The sequence below is a fragment of the Ambystoma mexicanum genome, chromosome 11 (genome assembly GCF_040938575.1).
Source record: "Ambystoma mexicanum isolate Mex_15411 chromosome 11, UKY_AmexF1_1, whole genome shotgun sequence".
In the NCBI taxonomy this organism is placed as follows: domain Eukaryota; kingdom Metazoa; phylum Chordata; class Amphibia; order Caudata; family Ambystomatidae; genus Ambystoma; species Ambystoma mexicanum.
The window spans coordinates 177,637,539-177,661,036 of record NC_090934.1 but is presented as its reverse complement, the minus strand read 5'-3'; the positions used below and the strand labels follow the sequence as shown (position 1 = coordinate 177,661,036).

General features: G+C 52.2%; 1 protein-coding gene across 2 annotated transcripts in view; it reads right to left on the bottom strand.

The window, feature by feature from the left end:
- KDM1A (lysine demethylase 1A) overlaps positions 1-23,498 on the bottom strand; it is a 1,518,024-nt gene that overhangs the window by 44,159 nt on the left and 1,450,367 nt on the right. For both annotated transcript variants that reach the window (XM_069622738.1, XM_069622739.1), the window contains exon 18: positions 12,108-12,254. In XM_069622738.1, the coding sequence (XP_069478839.1) occupies positions 12,108-12,254 (147 nt within the window). The remainder of the gene's footprint in view (positions 1-12,107; positions 12,255-23,498) is intronic.

Here is a 23,498-nt window from a genome sequence, read left to right as displayed (position 1 = left end):
CCGTAATAAATAAAATGAATAATATTAATAAAGATCGGCTGGCGAAACTAATTATAAATTTTATGTTTTCAAAATAGGTACATCCTTCCCTTTTGCCCCTGCCACCAGTTTCAGACACCGGCAGACGGTTTCTTCAGCCGCCAGCTGCAGCTTAATGTAAACAACTGCACCATTCTGATGATCTTATGGGACGATCGCCAAGGGCCCATATGCCCTTATGCGGTACTAGCGGCTAGAAGCAACATATGAACCTTTACGCTGGCCTAGTGCCTACTTGATTGAACAGCCTTGCGGTTCAACGTGCAGCAAAAGTGCCTCTTTGAATGAAAACCAACACCCTGTGTACCATAAAGGAACAGCGCGTGACTCACGATAACATTTTAAGGATTTGCGGATAGAGATAAAAGAAAATAAATGACTTTCGGAGTTCATATGGCAATTGCAGAATATTCTATAAACATTTAATGTCAAATAAATGTACTGTACCAAATTTACTGTGTTGCTGTTGATTTTAAAGTACAGTTTCATATTCCGAATTGTGGCGCGCTGTGTTGCGAGCTGATCGGTGTTGGTTTCCGGGTTCTGTGTGAAGTCGCGTAGAAGACGACTGGGCGCGTTTGCCTACACAGCACAGTAACGTCACGGAGAGAGGTGGGGAATAAGAATGTTTTGATAATGTCAGGCTCAGGGGCGGGGGATATGATTTAGTGCCGCAAAAGCAGGTCAGCCAGGGCGATGGGGGAAATGTTAGGATTATTACAAAATGGCAGCTCCCTGGTGCCTGTTTTCGCGTGCGTTTAATGGACGAAAACTCGGGTAAGATCCATAGGAAATTTTTCTAAAATCGAGCAACTTGGGCTTAAAAACACATGTCCGACCCGTAGGGGCAATAACATTTTTTGACCGAATCATTCCTTTAAGGGCCATACTGCTTGAGAAAAATAGTTTTTGGCTATGGCTTCAACCCTTTTCCCTTCCCTATCCGTAGGGAGTATAGACGTGGACACCCTGGTGTTCACAGTGGACACCTGCACCACTAGCCCCTCTGGAGTGGGGTGCATGGCGAGATAGGCAGGGTCACCCATCGCCGGCCTGTACTTTTTTGCAAAGTCTAAATTCACAGGAAAGTGGTGCATGGTCTCTGCCACAAGGTGGCAATGGGATCGGCAATAGGCACATTGAATGGCATGGCCTTCTCAATAGAGTGTCCCTCTTAAAAAAAAAATATCAGTATGTTCATAGCAGGACAAGGGTCTGGCTGGGGCACTCTAACCCATGGCGTCTACCACACTGTCCAGTGTGGCCCGGTATTTGAAATGTGCATGCGCCCATAGGGATGGGCCTACTGCGTCTCCAAGGCCAGAGGTGTGTCCAGGCCAATGGCCTCGGCTATGGTAATTTAATATGCCTAACTGGCAAATAAATCCATGCCTCCCGGACCCAGAATTAGCAAGATTGCGATCAGTGTGCATGTCGTCTTAACCAAAGTCAAAATCGTCTACAGTGTCGAAAAATTGTGCACTTGACTGTGGAGTGCAAGACCGCTCTGTGGTCAGCGCGGAGGGGCACATTGGTGCTCGAGGTACACTGGTTATCAACGCTGGTGGCCCTGGGCCATCTATACTCTGCACTGAGGCTGAAGGCATTGAAATCGATAATGACATTGTGGTAGGGGCCACCTTGCGGCCAAGGTCACCGGAAGCCACTGGGGTCACCTTAGCCTGCTGCGTCGAGGTGTCACCCGCAACGGCAGCTGCGGTCTGAAACATTGCGAGCATCTGCTCCATAAAAACTTCCCACTCTGCCCTATTGACGACTTACTGCCCCTCGTACGAGTCGAATACGGGTCTATGGTGATGGCACCTTTTCTTTTTATTGGAGAAAGAGGAAGAAGAATAGCTTTGGGAATGGGACCCCCCTCTTGGTTTTTTACGATGCCTCTCCTTTTCAAGAGTACACCCCTCCATATCGACATCCGACGACTTGTTGGTCGAGCGAGCTAGATATTTCAAGAGGGGCCAGCATACTGCGAGTTTCATAGCCCTCTTCCCCTCAGCAATTTCGGGTTCATCTTTTTACAGGAACCACAGCCCTCGGTGTCGTGACCGGTATCGAGGCACCACACGCAGGCGTTGTGTGGGTCTGTGAGGACATCTTGGAGCTGCAGTCCCTGCAGCGCTTGAAACCGGAGACTTTGAGAATAGACATACTGTGAAACAGCGAACAAGCGACAAAACTGTCAGTCACAAAAAAGAATCTTCTGAGAGAACATTCCTCGAGCAGCTATCGGAGTACACAGAAAAAAGGAACTGAGGCGTAGTGACGTGCTATACGTGTGACGACAGATGTCACATCCTGAGTCGACAGCGGCACAGAAGCAAGACGAATTGATGGCCGAGTTGAGGGGCACTATGAAACCCGTCGAAAATGTTTTCAGAGCAGCTGATGCTGGAATGGATATCTATCTGATGAGGAATCTGAGGGAGAAAAGCAATCCATTGAATCTGTGAAAAAGACATCCCTGGGAAGACACCATGCCCTTAGTATGTTGAGAACCTGGCAAGGGAGTATACCAGGTGTTCTAGGAGCCTGGGATCCGCACCCAAGATGTGACATTTTGAAATCCCAAGGAAAATTCATGCCCTTTGGATTTTGCATTTGATGCAAGTGAGAACCTGGCAGGGGAGTATACCAGGGGTTCAAGTTGTGGTATCTTGAAAAGAGACATCCCAAGGAAGTCTTATGCCCTTAGGATTTTGAATTTTATTGATTGGGGTACACCACCAAGAGGAGGGAGTTATCCTTTTTGACCACAAAGAACTGGGTTATTCTTTTGAACTTTTGTTTTGGTGGGGATAACCCTGGGGAAGGGAGCCATTCCCAGGAACTTGGAACATTACCTATTTCGAACATTTGTTGGAGTCATACCTTTCTTTTGAACTTTTGAAGCTCATTTAGGCAGAAACCTGTGCAGTTCCCTCTGGGACCACTGCAAAAGATTTAGGACTACAGATGTTTGGCAGTAAACCCACTTGGTAGCAGTCTGTACCACACAGATTCACTTGGTAGCTGTGGCTGAGCAGTCAGACTTCCCTCAAGCAGAGTTAGGCAGTATACAGAGTATTCACAATACGTCAAGAGCACACAATAGAACAAGTAAACACTGACCAGGGCTTGGTGTAAAAGAGATATATTTTTTTATTTAAAACCACATCTAGAAAAACGAACAGGCATTAATAATAAGCAATTCAAAAACACGGTCACTAAAAGATATACACTCCCTTAAAAGAATATTAGACAAGTCTTAAGTAAAGCCCCACTTATTTCCAGACAGCGGTGAGTGCTTAACGTAGATGGCACTCTAATAGTTCGTTTTAAAAAGGGAGAGAAAGGAACAAGTTACTTACCTGTAACTGTTGTTCTCCAGCATGGGTCTGGCATGGATTCACATGCTCATGAATATTCCCCGTCGTCAGGCTGGGAATCCTCGGTAAAGAAAAAACCAGTATCAGTTTCGTTTCTGATCTGTCTTTCGTAGTAATAACCAATCACTGGTCTCTGCGTCATACTGACCACAGCCAATGACTGCCCTCTACCTAAGCACCGCCTCTGGCAGCCATCTTCAGATTTGGAAGCACGTGAAGTGGCAGTATGACCAAGTGAAGAGCCGCAGAGGGGTAGGCGGGAGGGTTCGCATGTGAATCCATGCCAGACCCATGCTGGAGAACAACAGTTACAGGTAAGTAACTTGTTCCTTCTCCAGCATGGGGTCTGGCATGGATTCACATGCTCATGAATAAAGAATACATAGCAGTACACACATGCACAACCACGGGAGGTGGCAAAGGCTCAACATTAAGCATTACATCAAACTCAACATTAAGCATCTTACCTCCTCACCAGGCTCACCTCAGGCGAACAGGTTGCGCAGCACTGCTTGGCCGACCCTGGACTCCTCCCTGGAATCCCGATCGACGCAGTAGAATTTCGTGAAGGTGTGCATCGACCTCCACGTAGCAGCCCTGCATATGTCCAACAGGGGCACACCAGAAAGGAACGCCGTGGTAGCTGCGATCGCTCTGGTGGAATGGGCTCTCGGACGGCCAGGCAGCGGTCGGTTTGCCAACCGATGACAGTACATGATACAGCCGGAGAGCCATCTGGAAATGGAAGCCTTCGAGAGAGCCTTCCCCTGATTGACAGGTCCAAAGTTCACAAAGAGTTGTGACGTCTTCCGAAAACACTTCGTGCGGTCCACGTAGAACTTCAGCGCTCTAGCCACATCCAGCGAGTGCAAAGTCCTCTCAGCCGGCGACGAAGGCGACGGGAACAACACAGGCAACACCAAGGGTTCGTTGAGATGGAAGTCCGACGGTACCTTGGGCATGAAGGAGGGGTGCGTCCTGAGCACTACCCTCGTGTCGTGAAAAGTCAAGTACGGGGCCTTGCAGGAAAGGGCCTGGATCTCTCCCACCCGTCGTGCAGAGGTGATGGCCACAAGAAACGCTGTTTTCCACGACAGAAACTTCAACGGGGCCGAGTGCAGAGGCTCGAACGGAGGTCCCATGAGCTTGGTCAGCACCACGTTGAGCTCCCACGCCGGGGCCGGCGCCTTCACCGGCGGGAACGATCTGAACAGTCCCTTCATGAACTCTTTCAACAGACGATGAGACCACAGGGACGTCCGGCCCGTGGTTCTGGTGTATCGGGAGATCGCAGCAAGATGAATCTTGATGGACGCGTGTGCCAGTCCAGCTTTGGCCAGCGTCAACAGGTACGGCAGTACCTGGGGAGCCGTAATCCGTAGAGGGTTAATCTTCTGTGCGTGGCACCAGACAGAGAACCTCTTCCATTTGTGTCCGTAGCATTTAAGAGTCGAGGACGCCCTGGCCTTTGCAAGAACCTCTCTGCAGTCGGCCGGTATGTCGTATCCTCCAAACTCTAGCGCTGCAGGAGCCAGGCCTGCAAGTTCAGCGATTTCGGGTCGTGGATGGCGCCTCCTTCCCTGGAGAGTAGATCCGCGTCCACCGGCAGCTTGATTGGCGGGGACGCTGACAAGTCCAGAAGGTCCGGGAACCATATCTGCCTCGGCCACGCAGGTGCGACGAGGATCATCCTGCACCGTGACCTCTTGAGCTGGTTGACGAGCCGGATTAGCAGTGGCAAAGGAGGGAACGCGTAGAGGAACAGGCCCTCCCAGGGGGACGAGAAAGCATCACCCATGCTCCTCGCCTGGGGAAACCTGCTGGCGAACCTCCGGCACTTGGAGTTCGTCGCCGTCGCGAACAGGTCGATCTGGGGTGTGCCCCACCGTCGGAAGAGGCGATCCACTAGATCCTGCCGTAGTTCCCACTCGTGGCACGAGCGCAGCTCCCTGCTGAGTGAGTCGGCGAAGGTGTTTTTTATCCCTGCCAGATGAAACGGCACCAGAAACATCCTTTGGGCGACTGCCCAATGCCACAGGTCCTGCGCCTCCTTGGACAGTGCTGGGGACCTGGTTCCGCCCTGTTTCCTGATGTAAAACATGGTGGTGGTGTTGCCGGTGAAGATCCTCACCACCTTGCCCTTGAGGGACGGAAGGAAGGACCTGAGGGCCCAGAACACTGCACGGAGCTCCAGGACGTTGATATGGAGGGACTTCTCCGTCGGGAGCCAGAGGCCTCTCGCGTGCAGATTTCTGGAGTGCGCTCCCCACCCTTCCAGGGAGGCATCCGTGGTCACTGTCTCCTGGTGGTCTGGGGTCTGGAAGTCCATGCCCGCCGTCAGATGCGCGCGGGTGCCCCACCACCGGGCCGCTCGGCGGAAACTCTCGTCGAGTGTGATCCTCTCCTCGAAGCCGCCCGTCGTTTGGATCCAGCGCGCGTCCAGAAACTCCTGCAACGGGCGCATCCGGAGCCTGCACATGGGAATGAGGTAGATGCAAGAAGACATTCCGAGGAGGGACTTGATGGACCTCACCTTGGCCGCGTCGGAAACCAACATCCGCTGTACATTGCCCAGGATGCACCTGGTCCTTTCCTCCGACGAGGAGGCCAGAAGGGACACTGTGTCGAGCTTCGCTCCCAGAAACTGTGCGTTTTGCGCGGGTACCAGGTGGGACTTGGCGTAGTTCACGGAGAATCCCAGGTCCGTGAGAAGTTGGACGGTCCTTGCCGTGTGCTCCACGGCGAGCTCCCTCGTCTTGGCTCGGATGAGCCAGTCGTCCAGGTAGGGGTAGACGTGGATCCCCTCGCGGCGCAGCTGCGCCGCCACCGGTGCAAGGCACTTGGTGAATACCCTGGGTGCCGCCCGTAGTCCGAAGGGGAGGGCTTTGAACTGGTAGTGACGCCCTTGGACCACAAACCTGAGGAATTTTCGGTGCCCCTTTAGGATGGGAATGTGGAAGTAGGCATCCTCCAAATCCAACGACGACAGGAAGTCTCCTTCCTCCAGCTGCCCCAGGACGTGCTGGAGGGCGACCATCCGAAACTTCTGCGCCTTGATGAACTTGTTCAGACGTCGCAGGTCTAGGATGGGGTGCCATCCTCCCGTCTTCTTCTTCACGAGGAAGTATCTCGAGTAAACTCCGTAGCCCCGAAGCCTCTTTGGGAAGAGTTCGATGACGCCCTTCCTGAGCATCGCCTTTACCTCCAGGAGAAGCTGAGGGACGTGAAGCTCTTTCCTGGCCACGGGGGGGACGCGCGGGCACCTTCTTTGAAACTCGAGCGCGTGGCCCCGGGCTAAGGCGTCCCGCACCTAACGGTCGGTGGAGATGGACTCCCACACGCTGACGAAGCTCGCCAGCCGGCCTCCCACCGGGGTGCTTCGGTGGGGGCCCGACCCCACGGCCGGTTCAATCCTGTTTTGACGAGGCTTTGCCGCCTTGACCTCCTTGGCGACGACGGCGGGGTCCGCCAGACTTGCCTCGTCCTCTGTAGGCCTCCTGAGACGACGAGCGGGCCGCTTGACGGTAGGTGGAGAAACCGCCGCCGGAACCTTTGGAGGCGCCCTTGCCTCCGCTGCTCCGAAAGGGCGCCTGTCGTTGCTGCAGAACCCCCAAGGGCCCGGGCCGTCTCAGTGTCCGTTTTAATGGCCTGAAGGGAATCGTCCACTGTTTTCCCAAACAGGTTGTTCCCATCGAACGGCATGTCCAGGACTCGGGTCTGTACGTCTTGACGGAAGTCCGTAGCCTTAAGCCATCCACGCCGCCTAAGGCACACGCCGTTGCCCAACTGGCGAAACCCAGTGTCGGCGATGTCCGTCGCAATAGTGATGGCGTGGTCCGACGCCACCTCGCCTTCCTGTAGGATCTCCAGGGCATCCGCCCTCTTGTCGTCCGGTAGGAAGTCCAGCAGGGGAGCCAGTTTGTACCATAGCTCCCTGTCGTAGCGGGCCACGATAGCCAAGGCGTTGGCCGCTTTAATCGTCGTCGCTGCAGACGAGATGACCCTGCGTCCCATAGCGTCCAATTTCTTTCCCTCGCCGTCCGGTGGGGAAGTCGATGTGGAGGCCGCACCCCCCCGCTTTCTTCCTGGCCGCCGCGGAGACGACGGAGTCCGGGGTAGGCTGCGCCTGGAGGCACAGGGGGGCCGCGTCCGGGACCCGGTACTTCTTCTCGTACCGGTCTCTTCTAGCCGGAGTCGTGGAAGGGTTCTTGAGGAGGGCGAGGCCCTCATCCCAAATGTCGTCCAGTAGAGGCACCGCGAGGACCGTCTTCCTCTTGGCCTCGCGCCGTTGATAAAGGAATCCTTCCTTTTTCTTCTCAGGGCAGAGTTGTAAAAGCTCGGATGCCCTGGCGATCATGGAGTGGAACGATCCAATCTCGTCGGGCGGAGAAACCCTGGTGGGAGGTGACTACGGTAGATCCTCGTCGTATACCTCGTCGTCCGTACCCGTCGCTGCCGTGTCAGTCCCCGTATCATCCCCTCGGGTGGACGGGGAGGAGAGCTGGACGGGGCGCGACGGCTGAAAAGGAGGTAGAGGGTGAATCCTCCTTTTCTTGGGCGGGGGAGCACCAGAAGGTCCCGGTTCAGGATCCCCCGACGGGAGAGGTTCCTCCGTCGGCAACAATAGTCTCGTCCTTATCTCTGAACATAAGGACTGTATAGCCAACAAAATGGCCGCCGAGTTGTCTTGCGGCACTGGCAGAGGGGCATCCGACGGGCGATCAGGAGCCCCGTCGGCACCCTCGACGATGTCGTCGTCACCTGCGTCGGGATCCATCCCGACGGGCCGGTCTTCTTCCACGCCAAGGCCGTGGCTTAAGACCTCAATCAGCTCTTCCTCTGAGGTTGAGGCCGAATCTACGACGACGCCCTGCCCCCCTTTTTCTTCCCCGCCGGGGGTTTCACGGGGGTCCTATCGATGGGCACAAAAGAGGACTCCCTCCGAGGTGGCAGGGAGACTCTGAGCCCCGAGGTCGCCACCACTGGTGTAGCCTCCACAGGCTGAGCCAGGGCCGCCGCGACAGTATCGATAGAGGGCTTGGCCGGATGGATTAAGGCCTTCACCACCTTAGGTGCGCTCACCGCCTTATCCTTGAGGGGGGGGGACACTGCCTCGCTCCCCCTCCGATGGGGCCTTCGAGCTCGACCGGGGCCTCTCCAGGAGCTTCGCCGGGTGCTCGCCCTTCCTCTTACCCGACCCAGAGCGTTGGCTTGTGGCTGAAGGTGCCGGGGAGGGTGCGCCCTGCCTGGCGCCCGTAGAGCCCGACCGTTCGGCGCTCCCGGTGCCAGCGGACTCGCGGTGCTTGGCCTTGTGTTGGACCCCCGTCGCCGGGGCGTCCTCAAAGGTCTTAGAAGACCGCTCGGATTTCTTCCTCTTCTTCTCGCCTGACGGGCTCTTCCCTTCCAGCCATTTGGCGAGACGTTGGTGGCGGTCCTTCATGGTCCGCTCCGACATATTGCCGCAAAACGCACAGTCCTTCTCCACGTGCGTCTTGTCCTCATGTAAGCAGTAGAGACAAAAGGAGTGTTCGTCCTCCTTAAAGACGTTCTGCAGCTGGCATCCAGGGCAGATCCTGAACAGCTTTCCGGGCGTCGAGCTTCCCTTTCTCCTGGGCCATGTCCGGGCCTGAGAAACTTCTGGAGTCCTCCAAAAGCGTAGCTCGACGAGATCTTCACCCTTGAGGGGCACAGACGAATCCGACACGGGTCCCCGTTGATCGGATGGAGAGTCGGTGAGCTTGAGGCTCTTTTGACCGAAAAAAACGACGTTTTTTGAGAAAAAATGTGAAAAAATAGCACTAACGCTCGAAAGCAATAGCACGAGGATCCCAATACATGAACGTGCGGTAAAAATCTGAAGATGGCTGCCAGAGGCGGTGCTTAGGTAGAGGGCAGTCATTGGCTGTGGTCAGTATGACGCAGAGACCAGTGATTGGTTATTACTACGAAAGACAGATCAGAAACGAAACTGATACTGGTTTTTTCTTTACCGAGGATTCCCAGCCTGACGACGGGGAATATTCATGAGCATGTGAATCCATGCCAGACCCCATGCTGGAGAAAGCAGAGAACAAATTGAAACAGATCCCAACACTTATTCAAGAACACAAGGGAGGAAGGCAAAGTAAAACCGTGAAGTTAGAGTTCAAGAGGCCGGATCCACTTTCAGAGGATCCAAACGAAATGTGTCCAAGGTCACACAGTTGCAATGCACAAAGGTCTGGTAAAAGTTTAAAAAGGAGTTGGACCACAGAAGGGGACCATTTAGAGGGTCAAGGCGGCCAGCCCAGTCCAGAAGGTTAAGGAGTTATTACCTTGTAGCAATCTTTAGAAAGGGAGGCCTGGCGGACACGGTACCTTAAAGTGGTGAGAACGCTCCAGCAGGGGCAGTTGTTCCTGGCAGCGGGTGCAAGTCGGTGCTTCGTCCGGGGGAAGAGGATCTCGTGGAGGAAGACAGGAGTCTGTTGCACTTCCAGGGAAGAAAGCAGCCGCAGAGTTTCTCAGGTACAAGGAGCGGTCCGGTGATTCGCGGTTCAGTGGTGAGTGGCTATCCGGCTGCCGGGGTGCTTGGCACGGGCAGTTCGACCACAAACCGGGCTGGGGTGCGAAGAAAGAAAGGAAAACTGGTGGGAAGAAGCCTCTCCAGCCGGGAGATCTTCTCGGTCGTCGGGAAGTGGTGAGTCGGTTCTGCAGGGCTCCACCGGTGGTGTCGTCGTGGTAGGTCAGCTCAGCTTCTCCCTCGTCGGATTCTCAGGTCCTGTGGCGACTTCTGAAGTTTCAGTCCCCAAAGCCCTGCTTTTATGCAGAAAACCCCCATTCAGTCTAGCTGTCACTCAAACATGCTAAGTGGTGAGCCGGCCGGCTCACCACTTGGGCCAATCACACAAGAGTGCGACCTGAGTTACCAAGGTAACTCGGTCCAGGGTGCCTAAACCCCCTGTGGTACCCAGACAGAGTGGCAACACTTTTGGAGGCTTCTGTGGAGAAGCCCGCCAAAAAAGTGGAACAAAGGGCTAGACTTGGGTTGGAGTCACAGAAGAGAACAAACGCCATTTTAGAATCGAGTCTTGGCAAAAAATACCAACCGGAGAATTAATATAAATTAAATAAACCGGCGGTATGTTCGAGGCTATGATAATTAAATCATTGAAGTTGGTAGCCTCGAACAATGGGAAAATCCCATAGGAAAATATTAAGGAATATAAAAAGTAGTTTCCACTGCCACCAGCCAAAACTCGATCAGGGGGGACGGAGACGTGCCCCCTCGACTAACAGACCCCGGGGCAATCGAATTGCCCTGACCAGTACGTCCACAATATGATGGTTTGTACTGGTTTCTGTTAATACTTTGGGACTAGTAAAGCCAATGGTGACTTTACATGCCCTGGGAGACAGTAGTCAGTCCCAGGGTATGGAGTCTATGGTGGGGTGTCACTATGACACCCCTGTGTTACTGCACGGAGGGTGCTGTGTAACACACATAGGAAAAACACATGAGACCCTATGGAGTAAAGGACCCCATAGCCCATAAAACACATTACCAGTCAAAGGAATACCATTAACCATGTCCAAGAGTGGGAGGAAGAGAGTCTCACTCTTGGCAGGAGGAAAAAAAACAACCTCCAGAAATCCAGCAAACCTGCTGGGGGACTCACTAGGTTAGGAAATTTAGCCTAAAGAGAGAATTATCCCTAACAAGGTCAATAACAATACCCTTAACACCTTAGAGTTACTTTTAGAATGCAAGGAATAGGATAGGATTCGGACTCAGTACATTTTGGTTTGGACATCTTAACACAGGACAGACCTTTAGTTTTGGTTGCGGTAGAGAAATACATCCTAGAGTAGGGAAAGCGAGGGACATTTTCCAAAACCCTTTATTAAAATTAAAGTTTGCAGCAACCACCACAAATCCTCTGTATCCGCGTCTCATTCCTGGTTCCTCACACATCGCTGTTGGGCTTTGGGCATGCAAGAGGGAGGTCCCACGCCATTTTGGATTTTAATGCTGCTGCACATGTTTCCCTGGACCAGTTTCCCATAATGGGGACAGGACATTAGAGTACATGGAATAGCCTAATTGTCCTAAAATGAGTTCAGAAAATGGAGTTAGTTGCTCAAATGTGGCAGAAAAGGCAACTGAAATGGTGCCATTTAAGAATGCAGTTAGAGTTTGATGATATTTAAACTTGCCGAGGATGGCTTGAACGAGTGTTCGAGCTAATCTGTGTATAAATGGGTTGGTACTTAAGCTACAAAAGTCTAGGACACAGTGTGGATTACAGTTGACTAAATTATGAATGTAGGTTTGTCTAGACCTCCATGCATTCTAATCAAACATCTAGCAGGGTTTAAACATATAATAAACCTGGTGGCTACTGGTCAGATTGAAGGCAAAGTTCTCTTCACAGGTATTATATAAAATGCGGTTGAACAAATCAAACAGAAAAACAGTAAACAAGTATTTCAACCATTAAGGGTCTTCCTCAGGACTGTAAAATTAGTACATGAAGTGTGACAATACTTAGCAGGGCCCCCTGCAACATCGTGAAAGGAACCCACAGTGCATAAAACCCACATAGGGAACTGTAGGTGCTCATTCATGAGAAATGAGATGTGTTAGGATCTCAAAATAGGTTTCAAATACATGTAAATGTGTGAGTTAGTTATAAATGGTCTCACCTGTGGGGCTCCAGGTATGGATGGTCCAGGCGTAATTGGCTGAGCCATCAAGTCATAGTCATTTCCTGATGATCCAGCTGCTACATACGAATAGGATCCACGTGCCCACGGGTCAGCCCGCCAACGGGTAACCACAGTCTCTTTAGGCTAATGTAACATATGTCAATTAGGTTTCAAGTATTGATCAACAATTAACTCTATACCACACATATTTACACACAAATTTATACAATGCTTTACACACAAATTTATACAATGAAACAAAATGATAACATTCTAATTTACTAACAAGATACAAGCAGACTTGCAATCAGAACGGGAACCACCGCCCAATCTTAGTGTGCAAGCAATCTAAACTCTAGTTGGGACTATCCATTAACTCAGTCTTCTATGCAGTTACAGACGCAATTTTGTAAACACTACTGTCTTATGTTGCCTCATGTAATCAGTGCAGTGCTAATGAATATCAACCCACCATGGGTTACAAGTCTGCTAAGGAACAAGTTACTTACCTGTAACTGTTCTCCAGCATGGGTCTGGCATGGATTCACATGCTCATGAATATTCCGTTGTCAGGCCGGGAATCCTCGGTATAGAAAATAATCAGTATCAGTTTCGTTTCTGATTGGTCTTTCTTAGTAGTAACCAATCACTGGTCTCTGGGTCATACTGCCCCCAGCCAATGACTGCCCTCTCCCTAAGCCCTGCCTCCGGCAGCCATCCTCTGATTTGGTACCACGTAAAGTGGCAGTATGATCAAGTGAAGAGCCGCAGAGTGGTAGGCGGGAGGGTTCGCATGTGAATCCATGCCAGAGAACAACAGTCACAGGTAAGTAACTTGTTCCTTCTCCAGCATGGGGTCTGTCATGGATTCACATGCTCATGAATAAGAGAATACATAGCAGTACACACATGCACAACCACAGGAGGTGGCAACAGGCTCAACATTAAGCAACACAACAACTCAACATTAAGCAACTCTTACCTCCTCACCAGACTCACCTTAGGCGAACAGGTTGCGCAGCACTGCTTGGCCGACCCTGGACTCCCGATTGACGCAGTAGAATCTTGTGAAGGTGTGCGTCGACCTCCACGTCGCAGCCCTGCAGATGTCCAGCAGGGGCACTGTTAGGGAGAATTCTCCGTTTAGGCTGAATTTCCTAACCTAGTGAGTCCCCCAGCAGCGTTGCTGGATTTTTGGGGTTTATTTTTTTTCTCCTGCCAAGAGTGACTCTTTTACCCTCACTCTTGGGCATAATTTGAGTGTGTTTCTTTGAATCTAGATGTGTTTAATGGGCTATGGGGTCTTTTACTCCATAGGGCTTCATGTGTTTTTGTGATGTGTGTTACACAGCACCCTCAGTGCAGTGACACAGGGGTGTCATAGTGACCCCCCAGTATAGACTCCATACCCTGGGACTGACTACTGTCTCCCAGGGCATGTAAAGTCACCATTGACTTTACTAGTCTCAAATTCTGAACAGAACCAGTACAAACCATCATATTGTGGACGTACTGGCTGGGGCAATTCAATTGCCCCGGGGTCTGTTAGTCGAGGGGGCATGTCTCCGCCCCCCCCTGATCGAGTTTTGGCTGGTGGCAGTGGATACTACTTTTTATGTTCAACCGCAAATATTTCCCTATGGGATTTCCCATTGTTTTAGGCTACTATCTTTAATTATTTACGGTAGCCTCGAACAATATTATTTAATTAATATTAATTCTCCGGTTGGTATTTTTTGCCAAAACTTGATTCTAAAATGGCGTTTGTGTCCTCTTCTGTGACTCCAACCCAAGTCGAGCCCTTTGTTCCACTTTTTGGCGGGCTTCTCCACAGAAGCCCTCCAAAGTGGTGCCACTCTGTCTGGGGTAATTAGGAGGGGTGGAGGGAAATTTAGGCACCCTGGACTGAGTTGCCTAGCCAACTCAAGTCGCACTCCATCCTGATTGGCCCAAGTGGTGAGCCGGATCACCACTTAGCATGTTTGAGTGACAGCTAGGCTGAGTGAATGGGGGTTTGCTGCATAAAAGCAGGGCTTTGGGGACTGGAACTTCAGAAGTCGCCACAGGACCTAGGAATCCGACGAGGGAGAAGCTGAGCCCACCTGCCACGACACCACCACCGGTGGAGCCCTGCTGGACTGCCTCACCACTTTTCCCAACGACAGAGGAGATCTCCCACCGGAGAGTCTTCTTCCTTTGACTGGTGGGGATAACCAGTTTCACCGTTTTTTTCGCTTTCCCGACATACCTCGTGGCCGCCTTGCCTGTGCAAAGCACCCCGGCAACCGGGATACCACGTTTTACCACGACCGCGAAACAAAGGTACCACCTTTAACTGGAAGACTCCGCGGCTGGTTTCTTCCTTGGTAGTGCAACGACCTTCATCTTTCCTCCAAGTCGAGATCTTCTCTTCCCCTGGACGACGACGCGACTTGCACCCACTACCAGGAACAACTGCCACCGCTGGAGGATCCTTCCCACTTAAGGTACCGTGTCCCGCCTGGCTTCCCTTGCTACCGACTGTACGGGGTAGATTTAGCCCCCGGCTTTCGAACCTGGGTTAGTCTGGGACACCCTGGCTAAACTTTCTTAAAGCCTCTCTAAACCCTTTTTGAACCCTCTGCAAGACTTTAAGCATAGTGTAATTGTGTGATCTTGGGCGCATTTGTGCTCTGCTCTCTCCAAGAGTGGGCCCAGCCTTTGGACTTTGGCTCACCAGTGACTTTTGCTCTTCTGCCTAGCTAACAGTGTTCCTGAATCTTAGAGGGGTGTACCTTTTCATATTCTGTCTTTTTCCCCTCCCTTTTTCATAAACTTATTGGAGTGCAATCTAGTTAAGCGCTCACCTCTGTATGAAAATAAGTGGTGTTTTACTGTGATTTATCCGATAAGGGAAAAGGGGTGTATATATTACAATAGTAACTGTGTTTAGAATATTTTACAATAAGAGTGCTGGAGTGTTTCAATCTGCGTGTTTTTAAATAAATAATTATATACTTTGATACCAAAGCTCTGGTCAGTGTTTGCTTATATTGTTGTATCGGAGTGCCTATTGTGTATACTTTGCATACTGCCTAACTCTTCTTGAGGGAAGTTTGACTGCTCAGCCACAGCTACCAGGTAAATCTGGGTGGTACAGACTGCTACCAAGTGGGTTTACTGCCAACACCTGTAGTCTTAAATCTTTTGCAGTGGTCCCTAAGGCAACTGCACAGGTTTCTGCCTAACAGGCACACCAGACAGGAACGCCGTGGCAGCAGCGATCGCTCTGGTCGAATGGGCTCTCGGAAGGCCGGGCAGCGGTCGGTTTGCCAACCGGTGACAGTGCATGATGCAGCCGGAGAGCCATCTGGAAATGGAAGTCTTCGAGAGAGCCTTCCCTTGATTCACAGATCCAAAGTTCACAAACAGCTGCAACGTCTTCCGAAAACTCTTCGTGCGGTCCACGTAGAACTTCAGCGCTCTAGCTACATCCAGCGAGTGCAAAGTCCTCTCGGCCGGCGACAAAGGCGATGGGAAGAAAACTGGCAACACCAAGGGCTCGTTGAGGTGAAAGTCCGACGGCACCTTGGGCATAAAGGAGGGGTGTGTCCTCAGCACCACCCTCGTGTCATGAAAAGTCAAGTATGGAGGCTTGCAAGATAGGGCCTGGATCTCTCCCACTCGTCGTGCGAAGGCGATGGCCACGAGGAAAGCTGTCTTCCATGACAGGAACTTCAAAGGCGCCAAATGCATAGGCTCGAATGGGGACCCCCATGAGCCTGGTCAGCACCACATTAAGCTCCCATGCCGGGGCAGGAGCCTTCACCGGCGGGAATGATCGGAATAGTCCCTTCATGAATTCTTCCACCAGGCGATGAGACCACAAGGACGCCCGTCCCGTAGTCCTGGTATATTGGGAGATTGCAGCCAGATGTATTTTGATGGAGGCGTGAGCCAGTCCAGCTTTGGCCAGCGACAGTAGGTACGGCAGTACTTGAGGGGACGTAATCCGCAGAGGGTTAATCTTCTGTGCATGGCACCAAACAGAGAACCTCTTCCATTTATGTCCGTAGCACTTGAGAGTTGAGGACGCCTTGGCCTTTGCAAGAACCTCTCTGCAGTCGGCCGGGATGTCGTACCCTCCAAACTCTAGTGCTGCAGGAGCCAGGCCTGCAAGTTCAGCGACTCCTGGTTGTGGTGAAGAATGGCGCCTCCTTCTCTGGAGAGAAGGTCTGCGTCCGTCGGCAGCTTGACTGGTGGGGACGTTGACAAGTCCAGAAGGTCCGGGAACCAGATCTGTCTCGGCCACGCCGGTGCGACGAGGATCATCCTGCACCGGGACCTCTTGAGCTGGTTGATGAGCCGGAGCAGCAACGGCAGCGGAGGGAACGCATAAATAGGCCATCCCAGGGGAACGAGAAAGCATCGCCCATGCTCCTCGGCTGGGGGAACCTGCTTGCGAACCTCCGGCACTTTGAATTCGTCGCCGTCGCGAAGCGATCGATTTGGGGTTCGCCCCATCGTCGGAAGAGTCGATCCACTTTATCCTGGCGTAGTTCCCACTCGTGGCACGAGCGCAGCTCCCTGCTGAGTGAGTCGGCGATCGTGTTTTTTATTCCTGCCAGATGAAGAGGCACCAGAAACATCCCTTGGGCGACGGGCCAATGCCACAGATCCTGGGCTTCCTTGGATAGGGCCGGAGACCTGGTTCCGCCCTGCTTCCGGATGTAGAACATCGTGGTGGTGTTGTCGGTGAAAATCCTCACCACCTTGCCCTTGAGGGACGGAAGAAAGGACCTGAGGGCCCAGAACACTGCGCGGAGCTCCAAGATGTTGATGTGGAGAGACTTCTCCTCCGGGAGCCAAAGGCCTCTCGCGTGAAGATCTCTGGAGTGCACTTCCCAACCTTCCAGGGAGGCGTCCGTCGTCACCTGGTGAGCTGGGGTCTGAAAGTCTGTGCCCGCCGACAGATGGGAGCAGGTAGCCCACCACCGGATCGCCTGACGGAACGTCTCGTTGAGAGGGATCCTGTCCTCGAAGCTGCCCGTCAACTGGACCCAGCGGGCGTCAAGGAACTCTTGTAAGGGGCGCATCCGAAGCCTGCAAAGGCGCACCAGATAAATGCAGGAGGACATCATCCCGAGGAGGGATTTGATAGATCTTACCCTGGCCATGTCCGTGGCCAGCAGAAGCTGCACCTTGCCCAGAATGGTCCTGGTCCTTTCCTCCGACGGCGAGGCCAGCCGCGCCACTGTGTCGAGCTTGGCTCCCAGAAACAGGGAGACTTGCAACGGAACCAGGTGGGATTTTGGAAAGTTGATGGAGAATCCCAGGTCTGTGAGCAGCTGGACGGTCTTCGCAGTGTGCTCCACGGCGAGCTCCCTTGTCCTTGCCCGGATGAGCCAGTCGTCCAGGTAGGGGTAGACGTGGATCCCCTGTAGGCGCAGTCGCGCTGCCACCGGTGCGAGGCACTTGGTGAACACCCTGGGTCCCGACTTCAATCTGAACGGGAGGGCCTTGAACTGGTAGTGCCGCCCTTGGACCACGAACCTGAGGAACTTTCGGTGTCTTTTTGGAATGGGGATGTGGAAGTACGCATCCTCCAAGTCCAACGACGACAGGAAATCTCCCTTCTCCAGCTGTCCTAGCACGTGCTGGAGGGTGACCATATGGATCTTCTGTGCCTTGATGTACTTGTTCAGTCGTCGTAGGTCCAGGATGGGGCGCCATCCTCCTGTCTTCATTTTTACGAGGAAGTACCTTGAGTAAACTCCGGAGCCCCGAAGCCTCTTTGGGACGAGCTTGATGGCACCTTTCTTGAGCATCGCCCTTACTTCCAACAGTAGTTGAGCGACGTGATTTTCCTTCCTGGCCACGGGTGGAACGCGAGGGCACTTCTTCTGAAACTCGAGGGCATGCCCTTGGGCCAGGGCATCCAGCACCCAACAGTCGGTGGAGATGGACTCCCACACGCTGACGAACCTCGCCAGCCGGCCTCCCACCGGGGTGCTTCGGCGGGGGCCCGACCCCCTGGTCAGTTCAATCTAGCTTGGAGGCCGCCTTGCCTCCTTGACCTCATTGTCAACGACGACGGGCACCACCTGACTTGCCGCGTCCCCTGTAGGCTTCCTGGGACGAAGATCTTGCCGCTTGGCGGTACGTGGAGGAGCCACTGCCGGATCCCTTGGAGGCACCTTGTCTGCCTCCGGAGCTCTGAAAGGACGGCCATCGTTGTTGGAGCACTCCCAGTGCCTGGGCAGTCTCTGTGTCTGTCTTGATGGCCTGAAGGGACTCATCAACTGCCTTCCCAAACAGGTTGTACCGGTGTCGGCGATGTCCGTTGCCACCGTGATGGCATGGTCCGAAGCAATCTCACCCTCCTGTAGGATTTCAAGGGCCTCAGCCCTTTTGGCGTCCGGAAGGAAGTCCAACAGAGGGGAGATTTTGAACCACAACTCCCTGTCGTAGCGGGCTATGATAGCCAGGGCGTTGGCCGCCTTGATAGTCGTCGCTGCGGATGAGATGATCCGCCGTCCCATCGTGTCCAACTTCCTGCCCTCGCCGTCCGGTGGGGAAGTTGATGTCGAGGCCGATGCCCCTCCAGCTTTCTTCTTTGCCGCCGCCGAGACGACCGAATCCAGGGTAGGCTGCGCCCGAAGGCAAAAGGGGGCAGCGTCGGGGACCCGGTACTTCTCCTCGTACCGGTCCCTCTTTGCCGGCGCCGTGGCAGGGTTCTTGAGGAGGGCGAGCCCCTCATCCCAGATGATAAAGAAGCGGTATGGCGAGGACCGTCTTCCTTTTAGCCTCGCGCCATTGGTAAAGGAACCCTTCCTTCTGCTCTTCTGCACAGAGCTGGAAGAGCTTGGATGCCCTGGAAATCATGGCATGAAAGGATCCAATCTCGTCGGGCGGGGACGCCTGAGCAGGGGGCGACGGGGGACACGTCCCGTCTTCGCCTCCGTTGTCATCTGTACCTGTCGTAGCCGTGTCCGTGCCTGTATCATCCCTGTGGGTAGTAGACTGGGGGGGAAGGCAGAGCAGGCCGCAGAGGTGGCGTAGGATGCGTCCTCTTCCTAATGCGGTGGACTTTCCGAAGGTTCTGGCTCCGGTTCCCCCGTCGGGTCCGGCTCAGGTACCTCCGTCGGGGGGAGGGGCAACCTTGTCCTTATCTCCGAACATAAGGACTGAATCGCTGACAAAATGGCCGCCGAAGTGTCCTGCGGCGCCGGAAACGACGGGCGCGAGGGCTCTTGAGGAGCCTTGTCGGCGATAGTCGCTCTCGTCGTCGCCCTCGTCGGGATCCCTCCCGATGGGCTGGGCCTCTTCCACGACTTCGATGAGCTCTTCTTCAGAGGTCCTGTCCGTATCCACAATGGCCACCAGCCCCTCCCCCACCTTTTCCAACGAGGACTTCGTGGGGGTCTTCTCAATGGGACTAAAAGACGACTCCCTTCGCAGTGGCAGAGAGATTCTGGGTCCTGAGGTCGCCTCCACTGGTGTAGCCTCCGCAGGCTGAGCCAGGGCCGCAGCGACATCCTCAATCGAGGTCTTAGCAGGGTGAATTAAGGCCATCGTCACCTTCTGGACGCCTGGGGCCTTCATCTTGGGGGGAGTGTCCGAGCCTCGCTCCCCCTCTGCCGGAATCTTCGAGATCGACCGGGGCCGCTCCAGAAGCTTCGCCGGGTTCTCGGACTTCCTCTTACCCGAGCCAGAGCGTTGGCTCGTGGTTGATGGCGCCATGGAGGATGCGCCCTGCCTGGCAGCCAAGGAGCCTGACCGTTCGGCGCTCCCGGTGCCCACTGACTCGCTGTGCTTAGCCTTTTGTTGGGCCCCCGTCGCCGGGGCGCCCTCACAGGACTTAAGACCGCTCGGACTTCTTTTTCTTCACCTGACGGGCTCTTCCATTCCAGCCAGTTGGCGAGACGGAGGTGGCGATCCTTCATGGTCCGCTCCGACATGTTCCCACAAAACGCACAGTCCTTCTCTGTGTGCGTCTTGTCCTCATGTAGAGAGGCATAACGAATGCTCGTCCTCCTTGAAAACATTCTAAAGCTGGCATCCAGGGCAGGTCCTGAACAGCTTCCCGGGCGTCGAGCTTCCTTTCTCCTGGGCCATGTCCGGGGTAGGCCTCGGAACTTCTGGAATCCTCCAAAAGCGTAACTCGACGAAATCTTCACCCTTGAGGGGCGTAGAAAACTCTGAAACGGATCCCCGTTGATCGGATGTAGAAACGTTGGAGCTTGAGGCTCTATTTAACCGAAAAATGAGAAAAGTCTCCTGAAAAAGTGCGAAAACGCAGCAAGAGCTACAGCACGAGGACTCCCAACACTTGAACGTGCAGTAAAAATCTGAGGATGGCTGCCGGAGGCGGGGCTTAGGGAGAGGGCAGTCATTGGCTGGGGGCAGTATGACCCAGAGACCAGTGATTGGTTACTACTAAGAAAGACAGATCAGAAACGAGACTGATACTGATTTTTTTCTATACCGAAGATTCCCGGCCTGACGGAATATTCATGAGCATGTGAATCCATGCCAGGCCCCATGCTGGAGAAAAGATATTGTTGGGCTGGAGGGCAACGCGTTTGTCTTCGAAGCAAGACAACGCAGAGCTACACAGGTTTGAATCTCAGTCACGCACTTAAGAGACTGGTCTCTGGTATTAAGCCTGCTATAAAAGTTTATTGTTGGGTTTCGCTATAGGCAGGGTTCCTCAAGCTGAGAAATTTCGATCAGGTCACTTCCGGAGTTCAGGATGAAAGATTTTTGCACAAACCACACTTGCCAAAGCCTTTGTGAAACCACACATACAGAGTAGTGCATTCACAAGTGAGAAATGTGGGAATCAAATATGGTACAACAATATAGTCGGGTGCTAGTCTATTTCAGTTTGTTTTCAGATGTAAACATTAAAAGTGCATACTTGAATTTTTTATTCATTATGCCATGGTGTACTACCGCTTTAGGTGTAGAAAACCTTGGGGTACAAACATGAGAAAAAAATGAAAGATCATCCAAAATGTTTTATTACAGAAGCTTAAAGAGTTGCATGATTTCTCTTTCTGAAGGTCTTCTCGTACCAAGAAAGGACAGGCAAGTCAGAACTTTGAAATGATAAACTTGCTGTGAAGTTCAAAGGATTTTCAGAACCAAACAGGTGCACAGAAAGTATTTTGAGGGTCATGAAGCATTAGGGGTTCTAAAAAACACGCACAATTAACTTAAAGCTGAAATTCATGGAAAATGAAAGTGTAGCCTCAAATTTCTAAACCTACAGCCATGCATTTTATCGACTTTTCATAGGTATGTAAGGGACTGACATATCAAAGAGCATTTTATCGGCAGACCCACATTTAGGTACTTGTAGTCATTGCGTAGGAACCAATACTTAGCAAAACAACGCCTGGAAAGCAGCACAAAAACTTCACAACTTAGGTGCAAAAATGCTCTATGATAAATTGTGTGCCAAGGAGAATGACACATGGTGTAGTGTCGTGTGTGCTGGCTGTTATACTTTAGAGGTATGGTTGTGTTTTGTTTAGAGTTTCAGATGTGCAAGCAAAGGAATGAGTTTTTTTTCTGGGATTGGTTAGTGGTGATAATTTATTGTACCCCCTCAGTTTTGGCCACATGTGGCACAAATAGCTGCCAGTGTCATGCATTGTGATGTACTAGGGGGCACCCTCCTATATTCTTTGCAGAGTTTTGGATTGTTTGCAGGGCTATTATCGCTTCTTTTTAGGAAGGCATGGTATCAAGAATAGACAGACACAAGTGATCACAGTTCAAGGGTGTTTGTTAAACTGTATAGGTATGTTGGAAAAACGCCTAATCTAAACCTAAATCTAAGATGGGAGCAAGCTACAACCAAAAAATAATAAGGCAGTCCTAGCGGCGTCGTGTCAAATAAAAGGGCCTATACCAAGAAAAACCTATTAAGAAAACCCTATTGCCTATCCTTACACTAAATACAAAAGAGCGTGCAATGGGGTACACAAGAAAGAAGTCTTCACAAATGATATGTCAGGATGTGTTAGCCGGGGGTCCCCCTTCCCAACGTTTTGAGCATGGGACAAGGAAGAAAGTCCTGAGCACAGCACACTCTGGAGCTTTTCCAGCATTAGACAACAGTTCCGGTTCACGCATCAGGACCTTCAGTGGTTAAGTCTCTTTTCTACAAAAAGTCACTTGTCCCGCAAGGATCTGATGGGTTTCAAAAATAACGAACAAATGAAGTTCTGTTCCAAATGCGCGTTGGGTGGTTTCACCCCATGGACCCCCTATTCGGGTGCAGACCCCTCAAACAGTTCTTATCAATATCAGGATCTTCGGAGTTTGTCTCTCCTGCTTCCGAGGATCTGAGAGGTTCAAATAAACAAAAGTTCTTTTGGATTGCACTTGAGGTGATTATTCTTCACCTCTGCGTCCCCCTCTTCCGGGCCTAGACCCCTCTCGAATATCATCCTCCCTCCCATCGGGTTCAACTATGGCTTTTCACAAATCAATTTCTCTTTTAGCACTCACAGATCTTAATGTCTTTTTAAACAGTTCACAGTGGACATCCCTCTACGGGTTCACTTTTGTCAACACACTATTTATCATGACTTTAGACTTCGCCCCTCTTTATTGGCTTCCCTCCGCTGGGTTCACTCTTGCCATTTCAGAATTCCTTTTACTTTCTTCTGATGCAGGATTTACTTCCCTTGTGTTTTCAATGGTTTGTCAGTCAAAGACCTTCAACGGTACAGGGATTTTGCTAGACCTCTGTATGGCCACTTTGACCTTCGTGGCTCCCCTATGGACTTCTGGTAGCAGTAGTTTCATTGAACGCAGGAATCAACCAGAGTCTCGAGTGAGCACCCATGTGGTGCCGCACCCCTCTGCAGCTGATCTTCCCTTAACAATTTACAGTTCTTTGAACTTTCCTCAATGTGCACCTTTTTTTCGACTTTCATTCAGCACAGTTATTTTTTTTTTACGGTTCCCCTTCAAACACACTGGCTGTTATGAACCTCACGCCTTTTCACTATACCTGCAGTCAAGGCTGGTACCACGGTAGCAGGTGTCTCCCTCGATCCTGCTTAACAGCGTAGGCATGAGCTGTGTACCGTTGACATCAGCTGCAACACACTTGGGCTATTGTTTGCGGTCTTATGTTTCCGTCTGCGGAGGCTTCGCTGGTCTGGGTCGGAAAGGACAAAGTCGCTCTTCTCCTTGTCACCCCTTTTGTTCTCACCGCCTTTCTCCTCCTCTTTTACTGATGTGCGTGGATAGCTCTCTCGTCGTGCAGTCTGCCTTGCTCGTACTGTGCTCTTGTGCTACACCTTTTATCTCTGTGCGAAAGAGAAAGGGCCATCAGGTGTGTGTGATTCTTGTCAATTGCCAACTCTGCCTGACCCTTCGGTCAGG